The 21,581-nt window shown below is 34.0% G+C and overlaps 1 protein-coding gene across 1 annotated transcript; it reads right to left on the bottom strand.

The window, feature by feature from the left end:
• Nucleotides 1-1,880: 1,880 nt before the first annotated feature.
• LOC124983720 (dol-P-Glc:Glc(2)Man(9)GlcNAc(2)-PP-Dol alpha-1,2-glucosyltransferase) lies at nucleotides 1,881-13,800 on the bottom strand. Its single transcript, XM_047551227.1, has 3 exons — nucleotides 13,540-13,800; nucleotides 12,175-12,372; nucleotides 1,881-9,801 (listed from the first exon to the last, which is right to left on the bottom strand). The coding sequence occupies exons 1-3, from the start codon at nucleotides 13,720-13,722 to the stop codon at nucleotides 8,746-8,748; spliced, it is 1,437 nt and encodes a 478-aa protein (XP_047407183.1). The 5' UTR covers nucleotides 13,723-13,800; the 3' UTR covers nucleotides 1,881-8,745.
• Between the last annotated feature and the right edge of the window lie 7,781 nt (nucleotides 13,801-21,581).

Below are 21,581 nucleotides of genomic sequence, written 5' to 3'. Positions count from 1 at the left end.
AAAGCACCTAAACTGTTCAGTCTGTTAAGAAGGCCCTTCTCTTGGGTTCCTATGCCATCTCTTGTGGGATTTAGGAGGGGGTGGAGGACGAGCGGTCATCTTGTTTTAACTGAAGCCTGTCTCTCCTCCTCAAATAATAGCTATTTTTCTTCTCACGCCACTTATCATAGAGTCTGTGCTCTTTCCTCATTCCCCACCACATGTAGTAGAACATTAGTCTTTCTACCTAAAAATAAACTGTTCCTTTTAAGGGTAGGACATTAGATTATGCAAGTTTACTGGGTCTCTGTCTTGTCCCCTGGTATAAAGGGCAGGTTCTGAAGTCACATTTTTCCAAGTTTGCAAATTATTTCATTTCCCCGTCTTAATTTCCTTATCAATAAAATGAGGATCATAGTAGTATTTGCCTCATGGAGTCCTTATGGGGCTTACTTAATCCATGTTGTACAGTTTTAAGACTAGTGCCTGGCACACAGCAAGAATGCTGTGTTGGCAAATGCTAGCCACTACTTCTACTGTGTGTGGTAGGAGTACTGTATGATCTGTTACTTACCTTTAGTAAACCTGGAATGCTTTCCACAATGTCTCCACAAATGTAATCTCAAAAGTCAATTTTCCCATTAAATGTTCCCGTGTCCCTTCAGCTGTGATTTCTAATTCCATGTCAATACCTTAGCTTTTGTATTCCTCCTCAGTGATAATCATTTTATACTTTCTATTAATCCCCAATTAGAAGGTGAGTTCCTCTTGTCAGAGAGGATCACTTTTGTGTTGCTTCACACTTTTTTTTTTCACAAGGGAAATTTAAGTGGTCACTAGATTCAGTTACAAATAGTTTTATGATGCGGTCTATTACGATTAGAAATCTGTATTCCAAAACTTACTGTTTCCACCTAAAATATTTTCAGGAACTCTTAATCCCTCAAAGCAAAAGTAACAACTCCAACTTCCTTATTAACACAGACTACACAATCCATGTCAACTATAATGAAAACAAGGTTCCTAGGCAGATAATGACAGAGAAACTTGCTGCCATAGTTCTCTGCTATAGTTTAACTAATATAAAGAAAAAAATACATGAAAGCACTGAATGACAAAGAAAATTAAGTAGAACTGGACAGGCGTAATACTTGGAAGACCTCACTGGGTGATATTCACATGTACATAGCTTTTCCTGAGGGTATCCAATGGTCAGAAAGTTGCAATGATTGACTTGCAGTGTGAGGATGGAATTTAGGACTGCCAGAGTAGTTGTGAGTAGAGGAGAAATCCCAGAAAGGAGGAGTCACAAGGAGGATTCTCCAAATCTGTGTCCAGTTAAAGTCTTCAGCTGACCTCTATAAGCTGCATATGAGAAAGGGAAACCCCATGCCCAATGGAAAGTAAGAGCTACAAGTCTGAAAACACAGAAGGAGATCATCTCCTTGATCTCTTCACAAGGGCCCAGGTTTGAGATTTGAGTCCTACCAAGTTAAAGTGCTGGTAAAACACTCTTTACAGATGTAGAATAACAAAAAACCCAAGCCTTCACAAATTCAAGCTAATAATTTAACTGGTCTATATTATGATGAAACTAAAAGGAAAATTATACAGATACCCACGTTAGTGATTGGCACCTATTACACATACTTAAACATATGCAATTGTATTATTTCAGGAAGAAGAATAAAGCTCAGGACTCGGTAAGTGGTACACTGGGGAAAATAGCTAGTAGTACTGAGTGAAGGGGAAAGGTTGCTAATCCTCAGTTTAGAATAGAAGAACTGATTAAGTAGGCACAGAAAATTATAAAATATTATAAAACACAAATTTATTTAGAAACAAAACATTTGAACAAAATTTTGAAAAGGAAAAACATCTATTATTCTTATAAATAGGTTTACTCAAAAGCAGTTTTAAATGACATGAACTCACAATAATTTTAGAAATCCAATAAACATCTCTATTTTAGAATGTAGTATCTAACAAAAGTAAAACTTCTAAAACTGTATCTAGAACAGATATTCATATATTTTTTATGTTAAAAGATCAAGTTCTTCCAGACAGAATTTTTAAAAATCCAAAGCTTGTCATTATTTAATCAACAACTTGCTTCTAAATAAGAGTTTTCTGAAAAACTAAATACTAATTGTTAAATAACTGCACTCCTCCTTGATTTGGTAAGAAAGGTTTTATTTCAATGTAATTTCATATGACTGAAGATTTCAGCCCTGATTTTTTTCTTTTTTGTCCTTAAATTCATATGTATACACTCATACAAATTTTAGGCATTATAACAAAAACAAAAATGGAAGATACCATGGCAGATGAGAGATTGTTAGCCTCTGGAAAAACCCCAAATTTGTGTGAGCCTCATTTTTCTGGTCTAGAAAAGTAGGTTCTCCATGAATATTTCTACAATGCAACAAATTTGAAGGTAACCCTTCTCTCCCAATTAAGTAGTTATTAAATTGATTCTAATTAGGTTGCCTGGTCATGAATGCTAGCTCAGTCAATTATTTTGTGATGTTGGACAATCTTTTCTATGCTAATATTCCTCATGTGTAGAGATTCTATGCTAAGATTCCTCATGTGTTAACAACAGTTATATCCCATAGGATTATTATGAGTATTAAATGAGATAAAGTGAAAACAGTGGCCAATACAATGTTATATTAGTTTTCAAATCTGCCATATCATCACTTGTTTTGGAGGAAAGATCCTAGATGCCTTATGAAGTAAACAATGTCATATGGGAGGATAGATTAGGTTCAAGCATCTAATATATGATTAAAAAAATTTAAAAATGATACTTTTATTTTTTACACTTATCTTAGCTTCATACAACTCAGGAAACACTTTCAATGACGGTATAATAAATAGACTTGGATAATATAAATCCTTGTGGTTGTAAACAATACAAAACTATAAAAAGCTTAATTCAGACTAATAACAAAGTTTAATTACAAGAACAGTTGAATATGTAGTACAATATCACCACCTAGTGAACACTGAATTAAAAAATATTTATACATAGCATTTGCCCTATTTTTCACTGGGGGATAAACCTTTTAAAATCGAAGCACATTCTTTCCATTGATATGAGGGATCACAATATATGTAAAGTAAATACTACAAGTTCACTGAAACATTCTAACTCTAATACCTCTTAGAAGATTGGGCATCTAAAATTTGTTTCTAAATAGGATAACAGTTAAAGTACAGTTTTGTTCAGAAATTTAAAATACCAAAGACAGCATGCAAATCATCAGAAATATTTGACTATGAACTATCAATAAATGCAAAAGCATTAGCTGTAACTGACTTATGAATTTAAGAGTACAAGGTTGATAGGACATCTTTATATATATTTTACCCTATCTACATGCTATCTGAATCTACTAAATCTGATAAATAGAAATTTTACCTCCAATGAATAGGAAATATTTGGGGGAGGGGGTTGAGTCTAGTCCCCTGTAGAGATTAAGCAACTAGAAAATTTGTTTTTCATTAACTGAAATACAACCATTGACCCTAGATTTACACTTTATGTAACAGAATAATTTCAATTCATTCAAATATTCTTCAAATATTGTAAGAGCAAATGTTACATAATCTGTTATTCAGAGTTAAACATCCCATTCTTATATCTCACAACAAAACTATTAAACCTCATCATTTGTTCATACATCTTTAAACAGTTTTCAACATTTTTAAGAATGATTATAATCCAATACAAAAAATAATGTGCTGTCAATGCCCTGGTTAGTGCAGAATAAAGACTATCACCACTCTCCATATCTTACTTCTCTAAATGAAAAACGTTCACAGCAAGGTAGAACAGCAGTCAAAAACTTGGTTTGTGAATCAGACCAATCTATGTTCATTTAGAGACAGAGTAGACTTTGGGCGAGTCACCAGGTATACCTGACCTTTAGCATCTACAGGAGTCCAGCATAATTCAATATCATATGAACAGTCATATGAGTAGGATCAAATGGGGCAATATTTGCAAATCAACCAATACACCTGAAACACTAGAGGTGCTCAACAGATGGCAACTTATTTTTCCTCCCCTTCTTCCTCATCTCATACATGCCATATGCACACATATATTGCTCAATGAACTGATCATATTCCAGTATGCAAAAACAATATAATGTTTAATATTGTTCTTGTTGGAAAAAGACACTTCTTTTGGTCTGATAGTGATGAACTGTGCTATGAATGAAATGAAAATCTGAATGAAATTAACATTAAATTCACCAAATGTAATTTTTTTGAAAAGCATAATATGAAGACATTTTTGGATTACTTCACTGTGACAAAATCTTACCCTAGAAATAATATTCAAATCTTAAAGAATTTGTATTGAATTCATGGATATGTTAAAATTAATTCACAACCTATTCACTTTATTATAATTTTTCAACTCATTTTACTATATTGGAAATGTGCCATCAATATTTAAATACATAAAACCACCCTAGATAAAAGATAAGTTATAGGGTTGGGATTGTGGCTTGGTGGTAGTGTTTGCCTAACATGGTGAGGCACTGGGTTTGATCCTCAGCACCACATAAAAATAAATAAATAAAATAAAGGTTAAAGGAAAGATAAGTTATTCCTAGAATAGTAAATTAGAACCTGAAATAATATAAAATATTTGTAATTGGTTGCAATTTGTTTTCCTGTTAAAGTCTTATAAACCATTAAAAATTGTTATTATAGTTTAATGATTGAACTATTGCTGTTTAAACAGCAATAACCTTGATATCACATCCTAATATAAAGACAATACATAACATATTTACAAGTAGATATATGTTTAAGCACTAAACACCACATCAAACAAAACTTAACACTAGGTCAAAAAATTAGGCAGAAAATGGGTCATGAATGCTCTTGTCATGAAATGTAATTTATTTCCTCAAGTTAATTGTGGTTATACAGTATAGTTTTTCTGGGCTATATGCTCCATTCTATACTAAAAACTTCAGTGTACATTTAGCTAATATTTATCATATAACATGTTTATGAATTTTATGAATGGCACGAGATGAATCCTTTTGGAAATGAGTCGAGACCCATTTCAGACACTAATTAGAATTAGGACAATTATTCTCATTTGAAATGAGGACCAAACAATTTGCCTTGATTAGAGACATGATTAAGCAAACATTAACTCCTATGTTAAAAGGTGTTCCTATAAGGCCATGTTTCCTAATTTATATTTAAATTTCCATTTAAAAATTTTTTTCATCTTTACCTCACAATTCTGGTTTTACTATTTAATGAAATTCTAATTTCTTCAAAGATAATAAATGCTAACCTAATACATATGAATTTCCTTTTTTTTTTTTTTTTTTTTTGGTACTGGGAATTAAACCCAGATGTACTCTATCATTGAGCAACATCCCCAGCCCGTTTTTAATTTTTATTTTGAGATGGTCTCACTAAGTGGCTGAGGGCTTTGCTAAGTTATCAAGGCTGGCTTTGAACTTGAGATATTCCTGTCTCAGCCTTCCCATTTGCTGAATTACAGACACACACCACCATAAATTTCTTTATCTGAATACATATTTTATTGAAAAGTGGTTATAACAGTTCAATATTTAGGAGTATAAATAAAAATTATGAATCCCTTCTCTGATTATAAAGAAAATAATGTCAAACTAAGTGGCAATTAAGTTCAAACTGGAAATATATTATATATTGTTTAGTTATTAGAAATAAATTACATTAAGTTATTTACATTATGGTATTTTATGACAGGCTAAGCACACTCCAGAAATGAATCTAAGAAAACATGCCCAGGGAGCAAAAATAATTTCTCTTGCTAGGAGGACAAGCTATTTTGAAGTAAGGAACACTGTATTTCCAAGTAATTTAAATACACAGATGCAGTTATAAAATATTTCTGGGTATCCACTAAGAGAAAACATGTGTTAGAAAACACACAGTACACTGGAACCTAACTAATGCTATTTAAAGATAATATTCTATAACTAGAATTCTACATACGGTAGAACTAGGTCAAAAGGATTACAAAGCTTAAAACAATGGACTAACTTTTCATGACACACTTTATGATAATCCTACTCACAGACTAGTAATAATAATTTTAAGGCTATCTAGCAGGGAAGTATATTTTTCATAATCACTTTTTAATTAAGAAATTCAAAAAATTCTGATTTTTAAAATCTATTACAAAAATATTTACTTGATAATCCATTTAAAAAGTTCAAAACACAAATCTAATTAAGAATAATTGTAAAAGCAAAAATCTAAAAACCTAGGAATGATTGGACCTCTCAGTCTTTTCAAGTGGAAAGATTTCACAGGAATGAGTTTGGTGTAGTCTTGAACAACTACAGGTAAAATGATTTGTTATAATAAGCTTGTGCATCTTTCACATCTTTATTTAATCTATTGCACACCATGGAAAATTCAACAGTAAATAACCATATTCTAAGGGTCCAAGATAATTTAAACCAAAACATTTATCTGTAATTCAAAAATACTGATAGGCATTCTGTTTTAAAATAATTAGTAAAAAATAAGCAGTTCCTTTTAATTCACAGCATTCTTTTTCCTTCTTAATGTGGATTTTCTCCAAAATATTTCTTAACATAGAAGCAACTAAACACTTAACAATTAATTGCAATGGTGATCTCTTCAAAACAGTCTTCTTAAATTATATGCAGTGAAATGGTCCCCAGACTAGGTTTGAGTGGAAAGTTTCTCCTCTCAGAAAAATTTCTAAACACAAGCCTTGCATTATCAGATAACAAAGTTGTATTTCCTAAATTACACGCATTTTTTTCAAGTTTGGTTTGCTGAATTTAATTCTCTATTATAATAAATTCGTGAAAGCATAACTTCTTTGATTATGCTTTCTTATCTGACTAAAAATGTTCTGGCTGGGGGTGGTACTTTCACCTGTAATCCCAGCCATTTGAAGACTGACACAGGAGGATTGCAAGTTCGAGGCTAGCCTGTGCAAACTAGCAGGACCCTAAAATTATAAGGTCTGGAGACATAGCTCAGTGGTAGAGGGTTGCCTAGCATGCCCTGAACTCAATCCTCAGCCTGCCAAAAAAAAGTCTGGATGAAATATATTTTTCATACAATCACTGTTCTAACCGAGTCATTCTACTTTCTTAGTACTGAATAGAGGTACAAAAAAAATGCTCTGTATATTTTCCTCAAGACTTTTGTTGTAATTTTTATCTGCACACAATTTTATATTTTCAAGTGGAGAATGTTCTCCAAATATTCTAATTATTTTAAACCAGGAAAAAAACCTTATCCAACACTGAGGAGAAAGTAATTTGTTTATACTTATAGCTATTTTTAAAAACCTTTAGAAGTATAAAATTATGTTGAGAGATGACTTCTACTCACAGTTCCAACTTTCCATGTCAAAATTCACATGACTAAATACTTGTGAAATGACAACCCAATAAATGCAATGAAAATAGTAAACAGAGAATACAAAAACTAAAACACACACACACACACACACACACACACACACAAATCCTACTCAGCAGTTGTTTCCTAATTTACAAAACAGATGAAAGGATTTCACAAGTTTCAATTCTTTTTTTTGTTTTTTGAATAAGGGAAACAAATACCAATTTGATTTACATTTATATGACCTCAGAAAGTCACTTTTTTTTTTAAACCTCTCAGGACAAAATTTTATTTATAAGATCTTAGCATATATATTATCTCCTAAAAATCTTGTGAGATTTAATGTAGTTTTACTTGGGAAAGGGGTCTTTATAGATATCAATTAAGGATCTTCAGATGAGATCATCCTAGATTGAAGTGGTCACTAATCCAATGATGCTGTCCTTGTAAGAGAAAGAAGAGAAACGGAAGGCTGTGAGAAGACACAGGCAGAGGCTGGAGTGGTATGTCCAGAACAATCTGAAGCACACAGCCACCTGAAGTCAGGAGAGAGGCCTGGAACAGATATTTCCTCAGAGCCTCCAGAAGGAACTGACCCTGCTGACATTTTTTATTTCAAATTTTGGTCTAAATGTGAAAAAAAAAAAAAATGTCAGCCTATAAGTTTGTGGTCATTTGTTACAGCAGCCCTAGGAAACTATAAAATGTATTTCAGAAAGAAAGTCTTTTTAAAAAGTATTATAATCAACACAATTTTTCTTTGGCCTTTATACATTTCAGTATTAGGAATTCATGAAATAGCTTCATTTCTAGATTTCAAACAAAAAATAATACATTGATTCTTAGATTACCATACATGAGCCTCTAATTTATAATTTACTATCTATAATTCTACTCTAACATATGATTAAAATTATATTTCCTGAAATATTAAACAACTTTTCAATCAGGAATACTGACTCATCATTAGCAAATATTTTCAAATAACTTCTGAAAAGAATTATAAATTAGTTACACTGCTGTGAAGCATTCCAAGTTTTCTTAAGCTTGTATGTACAAAAAGTTTCCAAGCTTCTTGAGTGCTGGCAGTATCAAAGGTATCATGAGATAATTGTAAACAATTTTATCTTTCCATTATTGGCTTCTGAAGCAGATCTTACGCTTCCTCAGTTCTTTACCCTTAACTTGGATTTGTTACATACATTTAAACATGTAAAAAAATCGGATGGGATCTGAGGATTACCATTGTACCTAAAACAAATTCTATAATTCCCACCTATCAGTTATTTATTATGGAGACAGTCTAAATATTACATCTATTTTTTAAAGGTCAAAATATCTCTGACATTACCACATAAACCTTTGAGTGTCCTGACTATCTGGCCACTGAAAAGTCTTACTCAGAAAAATATAAAAAGTTAGGAAATTAACAATTACATAGCAACCCAGTTCACAAACAAGTCTGGATGTGGGTGGTAAAGGTATGTTAAGCCTATAAATAACATAGGGCAAAATGAAGTAACGGAATTCCAGCAGTTTCTGAGGAACTGTAGAAGCGAACAAGCATATGAAAAACATTAAATTCCAGAAAACTGATTTTGATTTCAATGACTCAGCTATACTCCAACCAGCAAATATATAGGCTGGAACTAACAAATATTTCATAATTTCATATCTTTGAAAAACTCTTTTCCACACGTAGAATGTATAATGTCTATTGTCTGCTAGCAAGTATTTATGAACATAAGTGAATTTCCAAACTAAAAATATGGAGGCTAAGGTAATCATACAAAACTGAATTCTACGTTTCCAAACTAAGCAAAGGAAAGTCTTAATTTTAGTAGGAGATAGTAGATGAGGAAAAGAAAAAAAGAGGGTAAAAGAGAAAAAGTAGAATAGCTGAGGAAAATGAAAACAGGCTTCATGACTACTCCGATCACCAATAACAATTCCACCATTAACTACTACAAAAACACAAAACGCAAACACCAGAAGAATGTAGGGCCAAGTCAGAAGAAATAGCATACTCAAGTTCTTAAAGGACATGGAATACACCAAAAGAAACTGAAGAATTTTTCTGAATTCTGAATATGGTCCTTTGATAGGGGGAAGCCGCTCTTCCTTCTTCTTTTGTAGCTCAGTTTTCCAAGCCTCAGTTAATTTCTGTGCAATGACATGTCCTGCGCAGAAGACAGCCCAGATGATATTTGTTTGCCGAAACATGAAGCCACAAAACCCAAGCAAGGCAGAAGTTTTATGATTTCCATAAAGACACATCAAATAGGCAAAAAGAGTAAAAAACATGGATCCTGCTTCTGTATAATAAAGGAAGTTAAAAAAATAGAGTGTTGGAAACACTGCTAGTGTTAATGTTGATAAGATTCTCTGGATACTTGAGGCAGCCTTAGAGGGGAAAAAATACAAAAAATTATTTTCACAACAAAGCAATTATGCTATTTCTGCTGAACTAATGAAGATATTCATTAAAAAACAACAAAAAGTCACAATTTCAATCTAAGAGTTGTTTAATATTAATTTTATTTTGGGCTTTGCACAGTCACTATATAAATTTATAAGAATACCTGGTACTTGTTAGCTATAACTGTCAGCTTGGAAGCCACTAAAACATGTATGTGCCAAAGCTCCTATGACTTAAAATATTTTGAATAATTCAACAAATAGTTGAGGAGTTTTTAGGTGCACCACACTGAACTAAGCTCCATGAGAATACAGAGATGAAGAGGGCACCATTCAGCTCCCCTGAGCTTATGTCCTAGCACCTTCAATAAGCATTCAAATAGCCATCATCACCAATTCCCTTGAAGGACAGTCCTTTGAAACCCTACATTAGACAAAATGTAAAAGTGCATACAGCATTTATATTATTTGACCCAAGGACCTTACTTTTTCAAGATGAAATTACAAGGATTTTCCTGAAAATAGAAAGTCTAGTCTAAAGTTAAATATCTTCTTTTGGCCTTTCTGATATGATTTCAAAATTTAAGTGTTTTTATCTCCTTGAACTGTACCCTTCACTTAATCTAATTCACCAAATCAGACCATGCCATTCCCTTGATTAAAATTAAGGTCTCTTATTCCTCAAAAGATGAGGAATAGAATCACTAAACAACCTAGCTATCCCACCACTCAGTATTTATCCAAAGGAACTAAAATCAGCATACTATTGTGATACAGGCATGTCAATATTTATAGCAGAGCAATTCACAACAGTCAAGTTACGGAACCAACCCATGTGCCGTCAATGAATTAAGAAAACACGGTACATATGTATAATTGGGTTTTATTCAGTCATAAATAATGAAATTGTGGCATTTGCATGTAAATGGATAGAAGTGAATAACATCATGCTAAGTGAAATAAGCCAGATTCAGAAAAATCAAGAGTCAATTGTTTTTTCATATGCAGAAGTTAGAGCAAACTAAGGGAAAAAAGGGAGGAGGCAGATCTCACAAGGCTAGAGGGAAGATCAGTGGAATAGAATGAGAAAATTGGAGAGATGAGGGATGGGAAAGGGGAAGAAATGAAGAATTAATCTGAAAAAAATCATACCATGTACATATATAAATATACTACAGTGAATTTCAACTTTATGTTTATCTATAAAGCACCAATATAAAATAAATAAACAGAAGACCAATAGAAGAGGATGAAAAGGAATAGGGGTACTGAAATGAAGCAAATTAAATTCCATGCATGGTTGATTATGTCAAATGAACCCAACCATTATGTGCAACTATAATGCACTAATAAAAGCATTTTAAAATAGATAAATAAAAGTAAGGTCTCTCTATCACCTACTACATCAAGTTCAAAATCCTCGCCATGACACATAAGGACTTTCTTGACTTTAACCCTACCTATTTCTCTATCTCTATAGCCTTGTGATTGATAATTCTACAGTTTCAAATAGTAATTCCCTGCAATTTGTTGTTCAATGCCTTTTCACCTCTACTTATGCTAAGTCTTTGTCAGGATTAGTCTCCTTCCTTCAGCAGCATCTGTTCACCATGATTCAGCTCTGGTGCTATCTTACCCAAGGTCATACACTGCCTCCCAGTCAGGCTGTAGTGTTCCTCTGCTCCTTCTCTGTACCCTCTGTATCCTCAGTCTTATGCCTACCTCCCTCTCATAACTGATACTATTGAAATTATCTCTTTCAATTAAAAATTAGTTAATTTTACTGAATCTTTATATCAGGCACCTAAGAACCATCTATTTATTAAATCCTCTACTCTTCATAACACTTCTATGAGGTAGATTTATTAATACTTATTTAATAGATGAAACATAGTCAAGAAAGGTTAAATCTACCCAAGGTAACACAAGTAGTAATGGCAGGGATAGAATTCAAACCCAGGAAATCCACTTCCAGGGCCTGCATTCTTAAATCACCTCAAAATTTCTCAGGCAAAGTCTATTTACCCTAAAGAAGATTTAAGTTCTACAAGGAAAAGACTGCCTTACTTATTTCAGTAGTCTCAGTGCCTACCACGTGGGAGTAAGCACAGTAGATACTTGTTGAACTAGTATGATTCACTAACAAAGATGTATTTTAGATTTGACAAGTAAAGTTATTTAAGTTTTTAAATATAAATAACTTCTAAAATGGGGATGGAAGATTTGCATTTGCCTTCAAAAAACATACACAATTCCAGTGTTAAAAACATTTATCTCCAAATTTCATAAAACTAATTCATGACATATATGTGAACCTGACTGCACATGAATTTGTAATGAATTAGTTTAAAAACATACCTTGTTTCTGGGTTGTACCTTTCGGAAAAGCAAATACAGTAAATAGAAGTTGCCAACACTGAAGAGAAGGTTAACGAATCTGAGCATTCCAATGGAGCAGACAACATGTTCAGACCATCCAAAGATCCAGCTGGCAGGTTTGACCACTCCGACAGACACCAGGTATAAGCCAGGTAATGTTGTAATCATAGGATCCCACTTAAAAATCAAAGGCCAACAATGAAGCAAAAGCAAGAGCTAATACTGAAAGAACAGACACAAATATGCAAGATCCAGTTTCATCTGTGTTAATGATCATGATTTTTGAGAAATTATTTTGACATGGTTTAAGAAATCCTAGCTGTCTCCTTTAAGATTTTTTTTTTTGCCTCTGCATTTGCTTGTAATTGTTATCAACAACCAACAGACACCAAGTTAAAATTTGTTTCTAATTTCCAAGAATTGTTCTCTCAAACACCTGTATTTTGGTGTCTAAATTGCAAAGGTTCTCATTTCGCAAAGCTGGTAAAAATTATTTCAAACTGATGGTTCAGCAAGAAAGAAGTGTTTACGGAGATTGGACCACAGGTTCCATGATAGCTAAAATGTATTAGTTCCAGAAATTGTGCCAAATCTTCTGTATTTAATCTTGCAGTACATCCTACATTAGATACTATTACAGATATCATTTTGCAGATGAGTAGTTTGAAATCCAGAAAATTTTCCAAGGTTAGAAAACTAGTATGTAACAGCAGCAAGATTGAAAATCAGGTTTTTATCCAATATACTTTAACCAGAACCAATAATGTGTCACCAGAAGAGGAGAGAGATGCTTTGGTATCTATACACATTTGTGTAGTCAAATATACATTTTAAAATGATACAACCTGACTGGGTGGAGTTTACCTAGCTAACAGAAGATTCTTAAAAATGACCAGAGATAAAATTTGTGTAAACTATCACTTTATTTTTGTGGCTGAAGATCCCCATTCTTCCTCCAATATACTGAGTGAGGTGCTTCACTGATGGGCTAACGTGAAGTTTTCTGACCTGTTCAAGGTGTACCACAACACCTCTCCAATCTTGGAACTGGGGAAGACAAACTGAGATAGCTACCAAGAGGAGGAGCAGTAACTCAGTTCCCCATTAGTTATTCTCCCAAACCATTCCTTCTTAAGAGACAGATGAGCTGTTTATTCATTCATTATAACAAACATTACGCAGCTCTCACACAGGAACAAAAGATTACCCAGCTCCTTTTACGTTTCGAGGCTGGGAAGGTGCAAGGGAGACAGCAAGGATACAGGATGGGAAGGATAAGTCAGCGCTGGGAACGCTGGGCCCTCCCTGGCCTGTCCTGGGGTAGGGACAGGTTGGGGACCCCACCTGCGAGAGGGAGAAATGACCCTCACAGTAGCGCTGCGCCTGCGGCAAGTGGAAGATCTCGTCCATGTAGGGCTCTCGCAGCGCCCGGCTGAAGGCAGAGAAGAGGAGGCAAGACACTAAAAAGGTACAGCTCAAGGCAGCTGAGAAATAGTAACCCTCCAGCTGAGCCATTCCTGCCCCCATTGCCACTGCCCGAGAACCCACTCAGAGCCTGGAAAGACGAGCTTGAAACTCCGGCTCGAAACGGGCGCGCAAGGCGGGACTGGCCGGACAGGACTGAGCACAGCCGGAAGGCAAAGGATGCTGGGAGAGCGCGGGCCGGAAGGATCGGGTCACTGTTTCCGGAGTGACGAATTTATGTAACGGACCCGATTTTTGCCCTGTCAATCATATTGCCCGGGGCGCTCCGAGTGGTAGAGCCTCCGGGAAGGGCGGTTCTAAGGATCCGCTGCACAGGAGTTGCGTTGTTTGATGGTTTCAAAAGCAATTCGATCCTGTTAACCTGCGGGGTTCTTTGTTGTTGTTGTTGTTCGTTCCCATTTATCACCAGAAGATGGCAGCATTTCCCCACGTTTCCAATTTCCAAACTTAAAAATTTGCATTTCCTTTTCTAGTTATTTCTGTTCTTTCGGTGATCATTATTGCTAAAGCCTTCAATCCTAAGACATTTCTCTTGCTTCAGCGTTGGAGGGTGCAAGGGGAGCGTTTATGGTGAGCTCAAAGACCGATGCTTTAAAACTGATAGGACCTGAAATCCCTGACTGCCAATAAACTTCACCAATTAGAGGATATTTTAGTTAAAAAAAAAAAAAAAAAAAAAAAAAAAACAACTTTCAAAATGTAAACTTTCTGAGGATTTAGTTAAATTTACATTAAGAATGAATTCTGATGGCCAGATCTCAGTAAACTGTGAGAGTTGGAGGAACTAATTATTTTAGAATTTGAAGTGTTTTAGGTAAGAAAGATTGTCTATGTGTGTAAATTTGGTTTTGTGTTAGATTTTCCTACTAAATCATAATCATAAGCCTCTTAACGGGCGGTACTATGTACCATTGATGTTTGTAGTCTCAAAATATTTTTCATATATTAGTGACCTAAAGTTGTAGACTTAAATGTTATGTAGATTCTACACAATTACTGTAGTCTGGAGTTGGGGATTGAGGGCAAGAGAAACAGAAGTTATAATTAGCAGTTTTGCCTTGAGCATTTGTTGGCAATCTTTTGTAGAAAAATGATCTTTCCAGTAACTTCAGTCAAGTTGTCTTTGGCAGAAGTACAGCAGAAAGTAGTCAAGATTTGTTTAGGGTTGCAAGCCTCAGGATTCTCGGTGGTTCTGTCTGAGTCAAAGCTAATGAAGTTTCTCTCAATTTAATGGTAACTTCTCAAACGAAACTTTTGGGCTTTCTATGCAGTCTCTACTATTTCCTTAATAATAGGAGGAAATCACTGGAATAAAATCATGTTAGGTTCCTAATTTGGGCTGATGCTTAGCTGTTTTTCCTATTACCTCCCATTTTGTTATTGAGTCCATGCTGTACTTATCTATTTGAGGTCATCTCCATATCATCTTCAGTCTTTAAGAAGTTATTATCTACAAGCATTTGGCCACAGACTCAGTAAACTGCCCAGTCTTAATATTACATGATTTGCAGCTTGTTAACCCTCTTTAGAAATAGTGGACTTTTTTTTGAAGGAGTATAAAAAAGCTAGACATGTATGCTATACCTTTCTCTTCAAAATAATTACTACCAGAACTTTTGAATATCTGAACTGTTTAAAAACTCCACATGTCCCTTTAATTTAATTGGGAAGTTTCAAGGAAATATGAGATGTCCAAATTGCTAGGGACCCTTAATTAAAATCTACTTAACTTCATCTTACAGAAGCAGCTAATGATAAAATAAGTGATTTGCCTGAAATTACATAGAAAATTAATGTCAAAGTGGGTTAGGACTTCAAACATCACACCAAGAATAATAACTATAGTCTTATGGTTTAAAATAATCTACTAGTTATACTGAACTGAATGTTTTATTAATCTCAATAAACTTAAATTTATACCCCACCTACATCTATTTCCATTAACCAAGTAGAAAAATACAGGTTTCATTTTTTTAAAAAATGTTCACCTTACAGACAGATTACATGAATATCTGTTAGATAGTGTTGCAAAAAGCTATATTCTAAGCTATTCTATCAAAACACTGAATAATCATCGTCATATGTAGAAACCATCAGTGTGAAGCATATTACCTAGTAATGTAAGATATCCTATTGGCCAAATAAAGGTCTTTATAGAATAGCAGTTTATTCATGGTTACTATCTATAAACTGCTGACACTGTGTTCACATTTACACTTTGGAATTACCATATTTTTGATAACCTTTGAATGCTTTCCTAAGCTCTTCCCCCAAATCAAGATCTCCCACTAATATAGCTATCTCTGTGGATTTTAGTGAAGTGAGTTACACGTTATTAGACCTATCTTTTAACACTGGATGGCCATTAACATTCAACTTCAAGGATCCTCCTTCAAGGATCCCAATCCCCATTTTCCACAAATGTTTATTTTGTGAAAGAATCATCACTAGGATGAGCAATTCCATCATCATTAAGCATGAATACAATTCTTCATTTTGTGCTCTACACTTGAATTATGATGTAGAAAGTTATGACCCAAAATGAGTTATTTTGTTGAAGCCCCTAAGGACAGTAGTATGGACAAGAAGTAACTCTTTTGTTGAAGCCATAAGATTTGTATTCATTACTGTCATATAAGCTAGCCCATCCTGACCAATTCATATATTCTTAATTTAATGAACTTAGAACTGTGGGTCTTAACTGTGTGAAAACCCCATTCATGATCATAGATTTCCCCAAAAGTTATAACAACTGAGGAATTTGTTAAGTACCCTCTTATTTTGAAGTACTATTCCAAGTAACATCCTGCCTCCAATTAGACTCTTTTCCTCTTGCTGTGGAATCAAAACTTTGGCCACTTCATAGTCATAGTGATGATTTACTCAGTTCTATGTGACAGTTAGTTTGAGATACAGCAGGTACTGCTGTCCCCTGAAACAAAATCCTAGATAATAATTTCCAAATTGCAATTCTAGTGCTTTAGGTTAAAAGAGAACAGTTTTAACATCTTAACATACCAGTGAGGGGAAACCATAAAATTTTTAATTAATTAAAATGGAAGTAACACAAAATTTTGGTTCAAATGTATTTGAAGCAGAGTATTGGTTTAGCAAGTACTTTACTGAAAATATCTTTAAGATATGATTAGGGAGCAAATCTTCCTGGTGTTCTAGAGACTCCCCAGTTTTAGCCCTGAAAAATCTCAGGTCATGGAAATTCTTTAGTCTCAGAGAAACAGGGATGGTTATTCATCTAGAAAGTTATACCATACAACCCAAAGCAAACTTCATAAATACCCTTTGTAACAGTGACTTAATAGTGTGATCCCTGGATCAGCAGAATTGCATTACCTGGGTACCTGTTAGAATTGTAAATTATTAAACCAGTACCTTAGAACTAATGAAACAGAAAAACTCTGGAGGTGGAACCACACAATATGTGTTGTAGCATTCATTTAAACATCAGTCATGATTCTCGTAGATTCACAGGTGAACCTGATGCATGCTAAAGTTTGAGAACACAAATTCCTTCAAATTGCCCTTACTTTTCTGAAAACCTGTGCTGCTTTGTCCCCTCTCTAGGACCTTTTTTCTGTACTTTTTCACATTTTTTCCTCGTCTGTGGAGGAATTTGACTTCTCTGGTTCTTCATCTCCAGGCTTTACTAAGAAACACAAACCACATTGCTAAGCCGCATATAGACCATTTTATCCTTAGCAGGTACAGAGGAGGAATTTGAATACTGTTTAATACTTTTCTATCATATATATTCAGACAGATTTATTTTTTTCCTTCAAAAAGTCTTTCTCTATAAAGAATAACTGTTCTTTTTTCAAAGATAAATGGCTGTAGCTGAACCACAGTCGTCTCACAGCAATTCTGCCCCTTACAAGAAAAGCATCCCAGGAATAATCTTTGGCCCATCATTTGCCCTTAAACTATATAAAATTTAAGAGTATCTTAAATGAGTTATTGAATAAATTAAGCTATTATAATGATGAAATTGCAGTAACATTAAATCAACTAAAGTAAAAAGTAAGAAGACACAGATTTAATTTATAAATAACTTTATTTTAATAGACATAGTAATATTATCTTACTAATTTTGAAATTTAAGAATTCAATTGAAATCTATGATACAATTGTTATTACTGAAAAGCAGTACTTATCCAACCAAGTCTATGTGAAATACCAAGGAGGTTTATTCTCCTTCTGATTTCAAGGCAGAGTAAAACATGTGTACATCCTTATGGTAACAATTTGATGCCGTGCACTGGTTAAAATTTTGGCATACATTCAAAATATTATTCTTCAAATATTTGTATGATATGAATGTAGTACAAAAAGAGATAATCTGACTTTTCACTATATAGATTTCACTTCCGCAAGATATTGTATGGGGATTCTCTGATCTGTTGTCCCAGTTCTTCTTTCTGACAGCCTTCCCTTTTGTTCTTATTTTATTTTGGGTTGCTTTTCCAAATGAGACAATAATTATATTAAAGATCTTACATTTATTTAACATAATAAAAATGAAATACTACACTGATTATTACTGTCTAAAAATGTTAATTTCCATAACTGCCAAGTTTCAATGATTGATAATACATATATAAAAATATTTGAAAAAAGTCTACACTATTAAAGTGATATTTTTAAGAAACTTTTTTACACTAGAGGGTGCTGACAACTTCAGCAGAATCAGTACCAATCTATTTGCTTTCCTGTATTAATTCCAGTTTTGTTTTAACCATATTTATTGATTAGAACTTAAATAGCTGCCTAATAAGACTGCCTCTCAAGATGCTGTTATTAGTTTTTAAAGTTAATTATCATGAATACCAAAAACTCATTCCTATTATTTTTTGTGTTGATGAGGTTACAAAAGTCACTCATCATGGAAGAAATACTGGAGCAGATGTGACACTGGAGAGTCTGATAGAGATTCAGTTGTGCAGGTAGTGATCCATTGATGCTAGGGAACAAGTCAAACACTCTGCACATTTCCCCCGGCCCTTCAATCATGTGAAGCAAAAGCCTTAGTGGGGAGAGTGGGAAGATGTTTCTACCCCAGGACTCAGGCGAAGATCTTGAGGGAGGAAGAGAAACATAAACCTGGTGCTTCAGAAGAAGTGGCAGGAAGACCTTCAGGTTTCTACGCTAATTCAAAACAAATGTCTGGCTACTGGGCGGGGAATGGGGCAGGGAACACAGCTGGCTCTTGAGTTGCCACAGATGCAAGGCAGGAGAAACTGGAACAGCAATGAAGCCTACTGCCCACAGCCAACATGGCCTGCTTACCACTGGAGATGGACTGGCAACATTAAATCCACCCCTCCCACCTCCCACCATGAGCCCAGTACTGAAAGACAAACAGTCCATTGCTGCCAAGGGGAAAATCATGGGGAGAGAGTCCCCTGTGAGGCATAGACCTGGAAAAACTGCTGACAGTTAAGGATGGAGAGGGGACACTGAGAGAAAAACCTTTGGCACCCATGCCCCAATACTTAGTACAAGGTAGCAGCTGAGGTTTGAAGAATTTGAAGCTGAAGCTGAACATGCGCCTTCCTCTTTGTGTGTGTGTGTGTGTGTGTGTGTGTGTGTGTGTTTTGATTCTATAATCCAAGTGTAGATTCTGTAGAGTAAACATCCAGGATCATAATGGCTGTCTTATAAATCTGTGCCTATTCTGTTTCAAATATTGACACAGGTTTTCCAAAGTATTTGTATCAATTTACATTTCTTCAAGCAATGTATGAAAGTTTTTCTCTTGCATATCAGTTTATTCTTGTAAACACTTGGCATTATTATTTATTTTAACCATTCTGATGGACATGAAATAGCTGCTCATTGTAATTTTAATTTGCATTCCTCTGATGGCTGATGAAAATGAAAATGTTTGCATGGTTAGTGGTCATTTGAATACACATTTTCTTTTAGGAGGCCTTTATTTAGGTCAGTTCCCCAATTTTTAAATCAAATTATCATCTACTTTTTGATCAATAGATTTCTAATTATATTTCTGATATGAGCATTTTGTTGCTTGGATATTTTGAAGATGCTTTTTTTTCACTCTCTCTTTTTTTTCATTTTAAAAGTAATGAAAAGTAGTAAATTTGTGTATTCAGATTTATCAGTTCTTTCCTTTATGGTAATTTCCATTGTCGAAATTTCATGTACTTGAAGGTCAGTAAAATACTTTTTTTTTCCCACAAGTTTAAAATTGGTGCATTACAGTTATACATAAAGGTGGGATTTGTTGTTACGTATGCATACATGCACACACTATAACAATATAATTTGGCCAATATCACTCCTCAGTGATTTCCCCTCCCTCACTGTTCTATAGTATTATCTAGAGTCACTCTGCTTGTCTTTCCCTTTTAGATTTTAAATTCATCTGCAAAGGAACCTACTGTCCTGCGTAAGTTATAGGTCTAGTTAAATTTTTTTCATAAAAATAATAATTGTTTTAGCAACATTTATCAAAGATCATTTTATTGCAATTGCTCCACAGTATCACTTCTTTCAGTCTCTCTCTCCTTTTTTTTCCTTTTTTTTCTTTTCTTTTTTTTTTTTTAGCGGTGCTGGGCATTGAACTCAGGGCCTCACACATGCTGGGTAGGCACTTTACCAACTGAGCCATATCCTCAGACCAGTATTACTTCTTTCTTTCTCTTTCTTTCTTTCTTTCTTCCTTCCTTCCTTCCTTCCTTCCTTCCTTCCTTTCTTTCTTTCCCTTCCTTTCTTCCTTCCTTCCTTCTTTTTTTATGTGGTGGTGAGGATCGAACCCAGGGCCTCGTGTGTGCTAGGTGAGCATACTACCACTGAGCCACAACCCCAGCCCAGTATCACTTATTTCTAATCAAGAAATCAGTGGTCAATATTTGCCTAGGTCTCCTAACTCCTCTTTTCTATTCCATTGCTGTGTTTGTATGTCATTGCTACAAAACAATACACTGTTTTACTGTGTGTTTAAAATAAATCTTAGAAACACCTAGAGCATGCATTTTCATTATGTTCTTCTTAAAAGTATCTTATTCTATTTTGTATTCATTTCCATTTTATTAATTCTCACCAAAATACCAGTTTCTAAATTAGTCTTGTATTGAATCTATAGAACTATTTGGGAAGAGAATTAAATTTTTACCATATAAAGTATTAAATTTCCATTTTTGTTTCTGCCACCACTTATTTGCCATTTCTCTATTCTTAGTTCAGCTTATCAGTCAAAATCTTGCATTGAAATGATTAATATAAAATTTTAAAATTCTGAGAGACCTCCACAGGAAGGTTGTGGGAAGAATATTGTATCTGTGTGAGTGGGGTGTGCAACTGTCCTGAGAACTCATATCCCATAGTATGAAGTCACTTGAAATTAATGCTGAAAAATCAAAAAATAGCAATATAGGTGTGTTATTTCAATTTGAAGAGGTAAATGTCAGAAGAAAATGCTTAGAGAATTGAAAGTTGTTAAATTTGGGGAAATACAATGAAAAGTTGGTAAGGACTGTGCTGTTTAATTAGAAATATTACAAGCTTATTTCACTTATTTTCTTTTTGGAAAAATACAGATACTTTAATCAAATGTGTGTTTTGTGAACTGGTACCTGTCCAGAATGCTTTTATTATTGATTTATGGCCAGATAAGTACTGAAATTAAGAATAAACTTTTAAAGTTTTTGTAGTAGAATGACAGAGTAATTTTATTTCTGTGGAATCTAGTACTAATAAAGATGTATTTGTATTTTAAATGTTTGTTTCTTGTTTGATTTCATATTTCTAGTAATGCATTTTAATGTGATAATTTGGCAATTAAAATACTTTTTACCATACGTAGCTTGAGAAACACATAACTTTATGATAAATAAAAATTTAACTCAATAAAATTTTAAAAACTG

The sequence above is a fragment of the Sciurus carolinensis genome, chromosome 4 (genome assembly GCF_902686445.1).
Source record: "Sciurus carolinensis chromosome 4, mSciCar1.2, whole genome shotgun sequence".
Classification (NCBI taxonomy): Eukaryota; Metazoa; Chordata; class Mammalia; order Rodentia; family Sciuridae; genus Sciurus; species Sciurus carolinensis.
The sequence above is the reverse complement of the archived record's forward strand: the minus strand, read 5'-3'. Positions and strand labels throughout refer to the sequence as shown.